The following is a 13,871-nucleotide window of genomic DNA, read 5'->3' on the forward strand; positions in this document are numbered from 1 at the left end:
CTTTGATTTGAAATGTCTCATGTGTTCCTTTTGTACTTGGATCATGAAACAGTTAGAACTGTTCCTCCTGTAAAAAGATTAAATCTTATAAATGTAAACCTCATGCCTGAAACTACAAAGTATACATTCTGCTTCTTCTCCGTGGGCAGAGATGCCCAGGCTGCATGGAAGAGGGAGGTGAGACTACGGCACGGACATTCACCCCAGTGCCATGGGTGATAGCCCTGCAGGTGCCCAGACTGCTGGTTCTGGAGGTCTGGGAGGGGAAGAGGGTGAAGAATCCAGTCTGTGTGGTTTTACCAGTCCTCCCAGAAGGAGAGTACAAGCAAGTGGAAGCCACTGGACAGCTCTGCTGGTCCTGTGCAGCCTTAAGGAGCTCATTCACAGGGTACCTACCATATGTCTGGGTTTTCCAGCAATGTTCTCAGTCTAGTCAGAAATTCCCAGGCGGGATACAAGGATTTAAAGTACTTTTCTAGAAATTTATCTTATTCCAGGAAACATCTAAAAGCAAAGCTGGAAGAAGGTCCAATCCTTTCTCCCAGGCCAGGATACACCACTGAAATCACCCGTGATGAGATGCTCGTGCCCTGCACGCACTCAGGTTACCTGCACAGGACACGCGCTCTCTGGCAGCACAGGATGCAGTCCTCGCACTGCACCAGCGGCTGGCACACACCAAGAAGTTCAGACCAACCCATATTTGTCACATTTGCTGTGCATGCACTGACTAGCAAGTGCATCCTGGAAGCAAAGGACTCGCTAGCCATGTACACCTATTTCCCTTCATTATCCCAGCCGGAAATATGACAACTCTTCATTTATTCTTCCAACATGCTTCCTTCTCCCCTCCTGCACACATACACACGCCACAGCCTCTGTATGCTCTGTCCAATTGTTCCACCACTCTCCTCCCTTCCTCCAGGGACCAATTTTCAGAGCTGTTAAGTGTCTCTATTTAAACATAATTAACAATGTAAGTGCTCACTCTTCCAGAAGATTCAGGCCCAGGTAAACAGACTGCTCTTGAAAATGCATATCATTTGGTCAGCAGAGATTAGCTTTAGCTGATCAAACACCAGTCACGTCATGCTCTAATCTGACCTTTGCCAAAAAGTTCACAAGATTTCACTATGTTAAAATCCTACTTTGAGCAACTGCTATGGTAGAATATAAATTTTAGAAAATATTAAATCCTAGTATTTTGCCCCAGTGATAGAAATTCCACCATAACCCTTCATAATTTTTTCCCCTCATTAATCAGTGCCACTTAAAAAGGCGTTTCTGATTTCTTATCTGCACTTGTCTCTCTCCATGTCCTAGCCTGCTAAAGCTCACATTTTAATTACATACGCAGGTAATTTAGGATAAGGCTCTGGATTTTTTCCTCAATAAAAGTTACAACTTAAGGAGTCCTATACAGCTTCTTCCTGTTCCCAAACATTTGCTTCCTCCTCCAGCTGTGCTTGCATGGAGCTTCACAGTAAATCAAGTCAGAGAATCTGAGTAAAGAGCAAAAACACCCCCTGCTCCAATATCCCAGCTTCTGGAGGTTTGGAGAAGGATGACAAGAATGAGCAAAGCTTCCACATGAAGCATGTCTGAGTTCTTCAGCCCAGAAAACAAATGATGGAGAAAGAGCATTTTGCAGAGAGACTACAAAAATTAAAGGAGGCTTGCAGAAGGTGTGTAGGGTTTGACTGTTCATAGTTCCCTCAAGAACAAGGACCAGGGGTCACCGAACACAGCTAGCAGGAGTGAGGCTGCTCTTCATGCAAATGATAGCAAACCTGTGGACTCTTTGCCACAGGATATTGCAGATCCAAGAAATCTACATAGGCCCAGGCAGAGACAAGACAAGCATTTGGAAGAGCAATCCCTATATGCACAAACTACAAGCATCTCAGAAGATCCCTCCCAGCTGAAAAAGGTTGGAGGATGGAAGAACATTAGGGGGGATAATTACATAAAATTCATCCCATTCTTAATCTTGCTCCCAGACATCCAGTTGTGACCACTGTTAGAGAATGAAGCTCCAGCCTGAAATACATGGCCGTTCCTGAGTTCCCCTCTAATGCTTCTGCATCCTAGAATCATGGACACCAGACTTAAACACAGTGTTTCGGGAGCGGTCACACCATAATCCCCATTATTCCCTTACATGCAGTTTCCAAGCACCCATACTATTCCCTTCCATCAAACAGACATTCTGCAAGTTTACATTCAGTTCAATATTCCCATCATAAGCTCAAGTAATTTTTCAGAGTTAAGAGTTAGTCCCCTTATCCTGGAAATCTTTGTTTTCAGCCTGGTTGCAAAATATACATAATTTGTGTGTGCTCAAATTACCAACCAATTCACGTAACTCAGTACAGGTAACTTGCTTTGTTTACAGTTCTTCCAACTTTGTCCAGATTGGATAATTAGGTGTTTTTTCACATACAAAAGTGTTAAGTCACACAGAACAAGCTACTGATCCCTTCAGAACTAGAAGCACTTGTTCAGTCATCCTACCCCAAAGAAGATACCACCCAAGTTTAGGGTTCTTGATGTTTTTGAATATAACCTTGAGGGCCTCACAAAATACTAGCATGTAACATCTGCAACATAATGCTTATAAAATAAGCTTATAATATAAGCAAAAATAAGTCCTTGATTGACTATTTGAAAATTAAAGAAAGGTATATCAGATCTTGTATCAACCTTTTTTTAAGGCCTTCTGGGGGGAAAAAAAGTGATCAAGAATGTTATTCAGTCAACTCTTAAAGCTCCTACGTGAAAAGTAGATCTGGCAGTAAAAAAAAAAACAACAAAAAAACAAAAAAACAAAAAACTCACTCTATTAAGCTATTTAAATCATTTTTAACTGTTTGAGTGGACAGATTCACATGAGAGAATGTGAATACATCATCTATTTTCCTCTCTCTTCCCTTCTTCCAAGAGGCCAAAACCAGAAAATTATTGAAAATTAAACCACTATAATGAACCAAAATTGTTTCTAGTTTCTCTTTTGTTCTTAATGAAGTTAAGAAATTCTTTAATGTTACTGGACAGAGTTTGCATCTTCTATTCTTTACATTCCCATTTCAGTTCCCTAATTTCTCACTTGAAATTTACATTGGTTTAACAATTTATCAATGCCCAATTTTCCAATTTGGTTTTATAAAATCATATAAACTTCACTTCAATCTAACAGCAGACTTAAAAACAGCTCAGCCTTCGGTCTTAACTGTGGGTTTTGAGGCACCTTGTAGTATGTTGTTAGGTAATTCCTAAGGATTACATACAATGTAATATAAATTTTGCTCATTTACATCTTTACCTTAGCTCTACACTAAATAGGAATTCATCCGTCAAGATGTGGCTTAAAACAGGATTCCACACTTTGGAAGCTCAAGAAACATTAAAATATTTTCAAGTTAATTTTTAGAAATTAACTGCTATCAGCATTATTTCTGGTACCTGCTGCTCAGATCAAATTCCCCTGTCTGTGGACAAGGCATTCCTTCTATGGTCTGACAGTTTCTAGTAAGCACCAATTAACATCTCAGCTTAAACTTAAGGTATTAACACCATAACACTGATACACTGTGATTCAAGATCATTTGTTCTTTATTCCAAAAGAGGTGATCTGAAACCGACAACTCTCCAGTTCCTGGTCCACCTCATCCTTTCTAACTGGTTTCAGCAAATGATGCTAATATACCAACTATGTGACACCTCCCATCCAGGCCAATACCAATCAAGTCCTCTTTACCCTCATAAATAAGACATTCCAAACCCCTTGTTATTCTATCCATGTAATTACAGCTAATTAAATAATCCCTTCCTCTGTTTGAGATCTTGATTTTGGAAGAAGAATTCTCCTTTCCCTTTTCACCCCATCTTACACATGCTCCTCACCCCATTTTTGCAGTCTGAAGCCAAACTGAAACATAAAGGTACAGCAAAGTGTCAAAACCTTAGGAAAATTCACCTCCTGTTCCTCTTACCATTATAATAAAGAAGGGTAAGATCAGTTTGTAAATTTGTTGTAAATAATCAAAGTGATTTACTCACAAAGTACGTTTCAGTATGAACAGAGGCGGCCAAAACAAGCCCCCAGTAATTAGTACTGATCAACATTAGACAGCTGCCAGCAAGAACTCATACAGATTTATTTTTAAATGCATTTTTCCTTTTTCAGGTTATAAGCAGCACCTTAATTAAGTCCTCAACTGCATCCTACTGCTGAACAACCATATTTAAAAACATATAGTAGAGAAGGGAAAACTAGGACACATTAGCACAAGAAAGTCTCAATTTTCAACTCAATACATGCTGAAAATTCCTCTTCAGATTAAGCTTATTTAGAAAATAAGCCAAGGATTAGCAACTATTATGCAAAGTAGGTTCCATATGTGCCCCACTTTTTTATGAATTTAAACTCTCTCTAGACTTTCACTGCCTTACAAGCAACTTTTAACTCTGAACCTGACAGCAGGCACTCCTGGCCTCTTGATTCTGTGCCAATTGGCAGATCTGGCTACATCATGAGTGTTGAAAATCGCAATATCCTCTCTGTTTTGTTTACTACCATTTGTTCTGGGCCAGCTAACCAGAAGGCTCAGGGACTTGGTAACTGCACATGTGCTGTGCTGCCTCCAAATCCCCTCCTGTCCAAGCAATGTCAGGGAGCACAAGCCAAAAGGAAACTGTTTTCTGCCTCTGGCTTATGGGAGATATGTTGGCACCCCCTGCTCACACACAATATACTATCTCATTACACTGGCACATTTTTCCCCCTCAGGACTCTTGTCCCAGTGTTTGAGACCCCCAGCTTGTTTTGGGCAGAAATTGAAGAGATGAAATAAAAGGAGGTTTTGTTAGTCTCACGTCCCCCTTACCTGCTGCAGAACTTCAAACAGTCCCCTGTCTCATTCACTGTACACATTTCAAGAGAAAGGATGTTTTTTGTGATTAAAGAGCAGAAAGATAAGCTAGTGAACTGCATTTTATTCAGCTAATAAGATAAAATATCTGTGTGATTCAGGGACAAGTCACTTAAACCAAACTTTTCTCTACGGTACATTCTTCACTTTAATGGTGACCAACTCCTCAAACATGCTGATGGCTTGTGATTTCAAGGGAAACCAGTGGAACCTGGGGATACTCAGCACATCTGGTAGCAAGACATTTTATTGTGCTGGAATAAATAAATGGACAAAATTCAGAGGGCTGTGTTCAACCCTAAGCTACACCACGGTTCCACTGTCTGTTTTAAGGAGGCCAGATTTTTACATTTCAGGGTCTTCACCAGCAAAACACAAATAATAATCCTCATCCTGTTTAGCAATTCCTGACAGGAATCCTGGTTTCCTAGTCTCACAGCAGTCCCCCCCAAAAGGTCTATCCCAGTGGACTCTGTCCTTGGGCCAAGAAATTGGTGCTTCCGGTCTGCTATAGCTCCAAGCCAGGGTTCCTGGAATTCAGCCTCGGGTCTGTGAAAGTGTTTTGAAGCCTGTGACATCGGGGGAAAAAAACAAAACCAAGAAAAATTGAAGCTTAGCAAGTCAACATTTTCAACAGGACTTCCCACAGGAGGTGCATCTGAACTAAGCAGCCAAGTCCCAGAAGCATATCAAATCTTATCCCAAGAAGGGTATGACATCCTTGGCACTGGGTATAGCAGCCAGGGTGCTTAACCAAGCATTGCACTGTGCTGGACAGATACACCCTCAAAAGTCTGAAAAAAGATTACTGCAGCAATAACAGCAGAAAGGGTAAGATTAAGTTAAGAAGCTGACTGCCTCACAAGCCAAGAGATGAGGAAAAATTAAGAAGAAAGGAGTGTTACTCCCATTGTTCCTCAGAAAAGAAGGACAAGCATTATCTGTGCCTCTGTTGCTTTAAGGCAAGAAAAAAGGGCAAGATCTGAAAAGCAATGTCTTATAGGATCAGATCTGGAGACTGAATGGCCCAAGTTATTCTTATTGAAGAACAATACAAGGGCTAAGAGAAAAGATGAAGTTACACAGGAGGAATCTTCTGGCAGCAGGATCTATGCAACCACTTAGCAGTGTCTCAAGAGACACGATTGGTACTGCATACCATTAGGATACTTGTAACGGTGCCATCACAGTGCTAGAAGATATGTTGTACAGAATAATCTTGCATAAGTAGACAGATGCTGGAGGATTCCTTCCTACAGGGTGCAGGAGCCACAACTCTTCCTCCTCGGTTCTGTGATGCCACCCACCGGCTGCAGACAATAACACAACATGGCACTTTGTGCAGACTCGGCGAGGAGCTTTTCACTCCATAGCTGCACTTCCATCTTCTTCAAAGAAAAAAAAGAGTCTTTTAACCACTCTCTTTTCCACAAAATGTGGCAGGGAGCACTACAGCCTCCAGTTCTGCACAGCCTTCAGAAACTGCATTATGATCATGCTACTGGAGAAGAGGGATTTACTGAGTCAATAAAATCCTTCTGACAGAAAATAACAGCTCTTGCATAAATCCATTGAAAGGAATGACATTCAAAGTGAAACAGCAAGGAAGTCACTGTCAGCATTTACAAATTCATAATGGCAAACAGATTTACAAGCTTCTAATGAAGCGACATGGTGTGTCAGGAACAAATTATAGTGAGATGTAACGTTCTCCCCCTGTTTCTCCAGTAACAATAAATAAAGAAGGATTTATGACCCTGCAAAACATGAAAGGGAGATTATTCGGAGGACAGAGGTCTTCATTCTGTTAGACTGACAGACGTGACCTTTCTAGGCTCAAAGCAGCTTATGACAGAACTTCCATTAAGCCGTGAAATAAATTACATATGCATCATCATACCAACACAGAGATGAGAACCTGCAGGACTGTAGCTGTAGCTAACGCATTTTTCTTTTCACTAGGAAAAGAAAGCATTTCAGCAAAGTGCAGAAAGCATTTAAAAAAAACACTAGCAACTCCAATATGAGATTTTCTTAAAATTCTAGGCATTAAGTCGAAGCTAAATAATTGGAAAGCAAAAAAAAAAAAAAAAAAAAAAAATCAAGCCTCTGTGCAAACACACTCAGAAAAATGATTAGCCATAAGCTATTTTAGTCAAAACATCTCAGAAGAGTCAATAAAGGGATAACTCAAAGGGAAGAAATCATGTGGAAGAAAAGAATCTTATGTACATGCACCTATAATCTTAAATAATGAAGACACTGCACCGTCTATGCACTGGGAATTTCTCTGAGCCAGTTTCACGTGGAGCTATACCAACATTTCAAAAACAAAGCCTTTCCAAATTTGGCAATAAGTATCTTCCCACCAATACAGCTAACATATCTTCCATCAGGGAACTGCTGAATTCACACCTTCACGCACAACTCAGCTCAGTGAGACAGAGCGGTTCTGTCCTCTCCCCCGTGCAGGTGCAGGATGTTTAAACTAACCCAGTTCACAGAGGCTGCAGTGGGCTTAGGAAGAGCTTTCAGTAACTGTTTAGTCAGCATATTAGTGAAGGTGGCGACTTTCCAGAGAGCTGCAATAAGAAATGGCTAAGCGTAGTAATCACTTTGGCTGGCACAGCTGCAGCAGGAATGCCAAGCAATACTATGGAGACTAATGTTTCAACCCAAATTACTTCATTTTGACAGTCGCATAGGAAACACCTAGCTATTATGCTCATTTCACAATCAACAACTTTCCATCTCTCTCTAAACTTCCACTTCCACAATTTTGACACTCCAGTTGGGTAAAAGTCTTTATTTAGGAACAACTGAAAACAGAATTTAAAAAACAAAGGGGGTTCTCTGTGGATTGTGTTAGTCAGGTCTGTGTTCAGCTCAATAACAGAACTAAATTCTTGGATTTCTTAAGGCATTGCAGGACCCAAAGGCCTCAAAACATCTGCATGACAGTTAAAAGCATTTCAAGTCACCCCCCAACAATGTCAGTCTGCACTAAACATATTAACACTTACTAAACAAACGTTAATGCTTGTTTAATAGTGATTGTTGGATCACAGACCACGGGTTCCCTCTGCAAAGACGGCCTAGAGTGCTTTATTTTTTCCCTTGGAAAGCCCAGAAGTACTCTTCAGTAAGAGCGACGTAGGGAGAAGGCAGAGTGGGAGCCTTGCAGGGATGGGCAGAAGGCGAGAAGCGACAGCATTCCCAGGCACCGCATTTGCGCACCTCTGAGCTGCCACTTGCTCCCTTTCCCCCTCACTTCTGCAAGGGAAGTCCCAACTGTCACAAAGTATTTCACAAAACTATTGAAACACTGCAAACAAAATTCAACTACCTCACGAAACTCTGAATTCCTTTAGGTACAAACCAGGAATAAATCGCCACTTTTAGCAGAAACACTTTACTATCAGTACAGCAGAAGTTTATATTTTGATGTCTCTCAGTGACATGTTAATCATAAAAAAGTTTTTTTTTTTTTTTTTTTAAATACACGCTAGCATATTAACAAGCTAGGAATAGTTTGCACATGCGCTCCTCAATAAAATCCTTTCAATTCTCATTCCAAAGATTTTGTTCAAGACCGCTGTGGTCAGAACTTGAGACAAAGGAGAAGCAAGTTTTCTTTTAGTTTCCAAATTATTGATCTTGTTAGTTGCCAAAAATCATGCACTGACCAATAAATCACTAATCTCTTGTGCTTGCTAGGAGACATTACTCCAAGATTTGTTTTTCTGTAAGGCATATATTGCCTCATAAGAGAGATAATCTTAAAATGCGGACTAGTCTCCATGTGCCAGTCAATGCAAAACAACATTTTATTGCTGATTCAGTTCCTTCTCCTAATGAGGAATCCTCCTCAGAAGTCAGCTGTCCATGCACACTGTGTTAACAAGAAAGAAGTCTGCTTCTATGGTATCTACCTTATTTGTTTGCCTTTTCTTTTCTTTTAAAAAAGGATTTCTTATAAGATAAAACTCATTCTCTTAAAGAGTTTACTCCTATAAAATACCAAGAGAAAGTTTGGAAGGAAAAGTATCTCATAAATCACATCTAAAATAACTTATTTAACAAATTATAATCCAGAACAAATAGATCTGTTTTGGAATCATCTCACAGATATTTAAGCAAAAAAATTAAATTCATCTGAATTACTTGCAAGAACAGAGCTAATAAAGGTGCTTACAATTAACGGAGGTACTGATACAGCTGGAAAAAAAATCCCAAACTTTCCAGCACACAAGACTTTTGACATCTTGTTTTAAAATGTGTAGTTTATTTACTTTTTTGTTCACACTTCAATAGGCAAACAGAAGCTAAGTACTTAAAAGAAAAAGAGAGAAAACATTTATTTGGTGGTATTCAAAACTGAATACGAACTAAGACTGAAAACTCAATCAGTATGTACCAACTTGCAAAACAAACAACCCTCCAAAAAAGACCTGAGCTCCAATGCCATAAAACATTCAAGACAAATCATCAAAAAAAAATCATTTGTCTGAAATACTAAACTTAACTGTTGCCTGTAACAATGCTAAGTTTTTGTACTGAGAAACAAGAAATACATTTTTTTAAGAATTGGCAGGATAAAGTTAGAAGCAGATGATACATAGGACTATATATTTTTTTGTCCATTTTTAAGACAATCCAAAGTCAATTATCCTTTTTAGGAAAGGGTATAAAATATACAAAAAGTACATTAACAAGCTATCAAAACAAACATTTCAAAATACTATAGCATTAACATAACTCACCAGTACTATAGTATCTTTTAAGTTCTGTGCGCCTGATGTCTTTCAGTTGATTGTATTTTTTCTTTTTCTTTTCTTTGTCTGGAGCAGTTTCCTTTTCCCCAGCAAATCTACAGTTGTCTTCAGAAGAACTGATTTGCTCCAAAATGGCTTTACTTTCATCATCTTTCTCAGAAGAAGTTTTGGAAATAGGAGATCCAGATCCAGGGGAACTGGCGGAGACAGTCTCAGTGTTTTGTTTGGCTTGCCTTTTCTTTTTCAAACTATGCATGAAGAAAAAAAACCCCACAACATTAGGATGTAGCCATCCTGTACAAACAGATTAACTCACTTGCTAACTTTGTTTTTAAAAAAATGAATTCTATATCAAAATTCATTACAACTCGATAAACACCCACACACACTTCTTTTCAACAGTAACTCAGTAACTAACATTATCCCAGGGCATACTCTTCAATCACATATCATTTCAAGGATATCTTCTCAAAGATAACAAAAAAAAAAAAAAAAGAAGAAGAAAATTTTGCACTCACTTTCCGTGTTGTTCCTCCCCAGTAAAAGAAAAAAAAGATCCAGAAGTTGTTGGGTTTTTTTAAAACCAAACAACTAAATGTAGAAACAAGTTACTGAACAATGTTTCAAAGATGATGCTTAGGATAAAGTAAAAAAAAAAAAAAAAGTCATAATGTATTCTAATGCAACAACTAACATTGTAATTTCACAGTCAACTACTTCTGCTATGTAAACTACTTGTTTTCCTATAAACTTGTTACTTATTTCCATTTTGTCCAGGGTTATCTACCAGTGGCCACCCATTCTAATCTACATCTGCTGTTGCACAGCTCTCATCACCTTGTAACCAAAGTGTCACCCGTAGCTCATTAAGCAATGTTGGCTGCAAACTGTCCAGAAACATTCCTCAGCTGTTACAGCTCTGCTGAGAGAAATGTTAATGACCTGCCTTTAAATCTTCAAGCCTATCACTATAGCAACAAGAGTATTTTCTTTTTTTAAAAAGGAGCCTTAAAACATAGCTCAAGTGTGAAAGATGCCTCAGGAATCCTAACACACGGAGTTTTCTGCTAAATCACCATCTTTAGTATTGACTTTTTGCAAGAAGGAAGGCTCACTTCAGAGGGTGATAGTCAGTCATTACAACAGTCCTCTATTACTGCTTGTTTAAGAATCGTTGACACACACTGCACAAAAGAAAAAACTATTCTAGTGATCCTTCTCTCTAGTACATTAACTTTTCAGTTACATGGTACCTAAGGGAAGGAGTAGTATATTAAAAGTTTGTTGATGCTAACAGCTTTGTTATGCACACAGTTGGAAAATACAGACAACCAAGGATTCACTGCAAACATGAAAAAGTTACCTGACCTCATACAAGTGATTTAGTAAGTAAGGGAAAACCTAAAGTATATGCAGGAATTTCAGAGCTGCTCCCTATCATCTCTTACATTTGTACTCTACAAATATATTTTTTTCAGGCTACAATGTAAAAATGAATACACAGAATACTTTGAGAATTACACTAACACAAGTCAGGTTACACACCAGTTTTTCCATCAAAAACCAAAACACTGAAATCAACTCCCAATTTTAGAATATCCAGCTTGAGATCTCTAAGAAGGGTCACTTTTGCAGACCACAAGAAACAATATTTTCCAGTGAAACATTTCAAAAGATAGTCTCACAAAAGCTGTGGCTATCACATACATATATACATACGTTTCTTAAATGCTTCCCAAAATACGACTGCATGAGGTCCACATTCTTCAGCAAACTCGGTGAGGATGGATCCTGCCTCTGCTGTGGCTCCCCATTCATTCAAACCCACTGATTTTTATGACTACTAGTAGTTCATGCTCTACCCAGCAAAAGAGATTTAGTATGTGTGAAACCTCACAGATCAAGTCCTGACTACATGTGAAAACAACCTACAGGGATTTATAAAAGATAAAAGTGAATACATCTATATAACAAATGAAATTGCTTTGTTTAGATTAATGAAAACTTGGGTATACAAAGGAAGTTGCTTTTAGACTAATAAGCCACAGTCTTGATCAAAGGTTGCTCTAACAACTGCAAAACACTACAGTTGCATTGCAAACATATGTCTATATTCGGACCTGGTAGAAATCTTTGCAAAGCAGTTCTCTACACTGGAATTTCATAATCTTACATCATGGTTGAACTTGTTTCCAGACTTGTAAATAAGACACGCCCCCAACAGTTTACTCTGCTCAGACAATGACCTTTCTGCACATGCGCGTATCGCAGGATATTGAAATCATCTGGTTCAGTAGACTAGAACTGGCAAGCACCAGCTAGCAGCCCCTTTTCTACTCACATCTCAGAGCCCACTTTTTTCAGTTCCTAATCTATCTGTTTTGATCACAAGCCTCATTAAGCAAGTTTTCCATTGTATAAATATAGTGTCTCAAAACAAACCAAAAAAACCATATAAACCTTAAAAAAAATCAAAAACTCTCTCCACAGGTCAACAATCCTCATGACAACAACAGCTTCCATCAGTACTTTTCTTAAAACATACTTATTTGAATTAGAGTTTTTAAAGTTGCCCCAGGCAACAAAAAGAATAAAGAGCCAAAATAGCATTGGTCCACTGGTGATAGAAAAGAGGAAAGTAGAAACGATAGTCTAGCCTGACTGACTGCCACATAAACACGACACTGACTCATTCTCCTCACTGCAGTGTTTATCCTTGTCCTGATTCCCACATCGCGCAGCCCACCAAGAGCTAATGACACATCCTACAGCAACTCTGGCATACAACTGCTGCTGCAGATGGGCAAAGCGTCGCAGGCACGCTCTTCAGGTAAGAGCGACCAAAGAGCTGGGCGCTCCATAATTTCTATTCTAGAGGCATGACATGTGTCAGATTTTCAGATAATACCGAGCTTCCTCCTCCTGCCCACCGCTCTATTTCCAAGCAACGATCATCCAACTCTCAAAGTGGCAACCTCTGCCCTAGAAAAAAAAAATACTCAATGAGGGTTGAGTATCTGTGAAGTTCATCAGAGAACTCGGAGCTACTGCAGCTCTACCTGGGGTTATGACCTCTACTTAGAAGATGCTGCTTTTAAAGGTCTCTTAAGCCTGGCTAAAACTACAAAAGAAGAAGAAGAAGAAGAAAAAAAAAAAATCTTTAGTCACTCTTCAAAAACCTTGACTATAGTACACTGAGGAACCAAAACAAGTCTTCAACATCACTTAACACCACAAAGACAGCATCTGATTTATCCCACTTTCTGACATTGTTTACTATGTGTGCCCTCTTAGTCTAGCAAATACAAAGTCCTATACAAACACAAGGCAATTCATTATTACTACACACTGCTGGTACCGCAGCAGAGATTAGGCTGCAAATAGCAGAGGTGGAAGGTTTATTGCACCTTAGCCACCACTCCTGCCCCTCAGGACATGCCCCCCCTCCACTCTCCACCTGCCCTGCAAGGCTGCCCAGGCGCCCATGCATGCTGTCAGTCTCTCTTCTGCTCACCCCAGCTTACAGCAAGATTTCAAACCCATCATCTTCTGAAGGAGGAGGTAGCTGAAGGTCTCATCTGCTTTTCTCCCAGACCTCTGGTATTTCCCACCCTTCACAGCAGGAGCTGTCATGGAAGATCTATTTAACAAAACCATTTGTAAAAATATTTCTTTTTTCAACGTCTCTGGAAGATTTCTACTGCTTTAGTTCAGTTTTAAAAGACAATCTCTCTGAATAAAACTAAAATTCTGTTTTGTCCTAATGATTAGAAGAGCAAAAGTGAGCTGAAGAATAAACCACCACCCCCTAAATTTGACCACAGTGTCAGGTTTTGCAATTAGAACAGCCTTTCAAACCAAACAATATATTTCTTTTTCAGCGAATAGACAAGCTGTTACTGCAGAAGAGATGTTTGTTTTGCAGTATCACAGCTAATGGGTATATTGTGTTTCACTGGGAAGGTTGCTGGGGAAGGAGAGAGAAAAAGGGAGGGCAGGAGAAACAAACAGCTTATCTGCAAAAGCATTCCATTTTCTGAACAAGCAAAGAGTCTTACACATCTGTAACTTCATTTAAACACTAGATAAAGTCTCACAAGCTATTTGGTTCTGACAGACAAAACATTTTTTCTTTATTTATTTAAAGGCCTCTTTTTACTGCTCC

The 13,871-nt window shown here is 39.3% G+C and overlaps 1 protein-coding gene across 4 annotated transcripts in view; it reads right to left on the minus strand.

The window, feature by feature from the left end:
* Positions 1-13,871, minus strand: part of NCOA7 (nuclear receptor coactivator 7) — a 97,372-nt gene that overhangs the window by 47,175 nt on the left and 36,326 nt on the right. For all 4 annotated transcript variants that reach the window (XM_067293772.1, XM_067293769.1, XM_067293770.1 and 1 more), the window contains exon 3: positions 9,695-9,954. In XM_067293772.1, coding sequence (XP_067149873.1) covers positions 9,695-9,954 — 260 coding nt within the window. The remainder of the gene's footprint in view (positions 1-9,694; positions 9,955-13,871) is intronic.

This window comes from Apteryx mantelli, chromosome 3 (assembly GCF_036417845.1).
Source record: "Apteryx mantelli isolate bAptMan1 chromosome 3, bAptMan1.hap1, whole genome shotgun sequence".
Taxonomy (NCBI): domain Eukaryota; kingdom Metazoa; phylum Chordata; class Aves; order Apterygiformes; family Apterygidae; genus Apteryx; species Apteryx mantelli.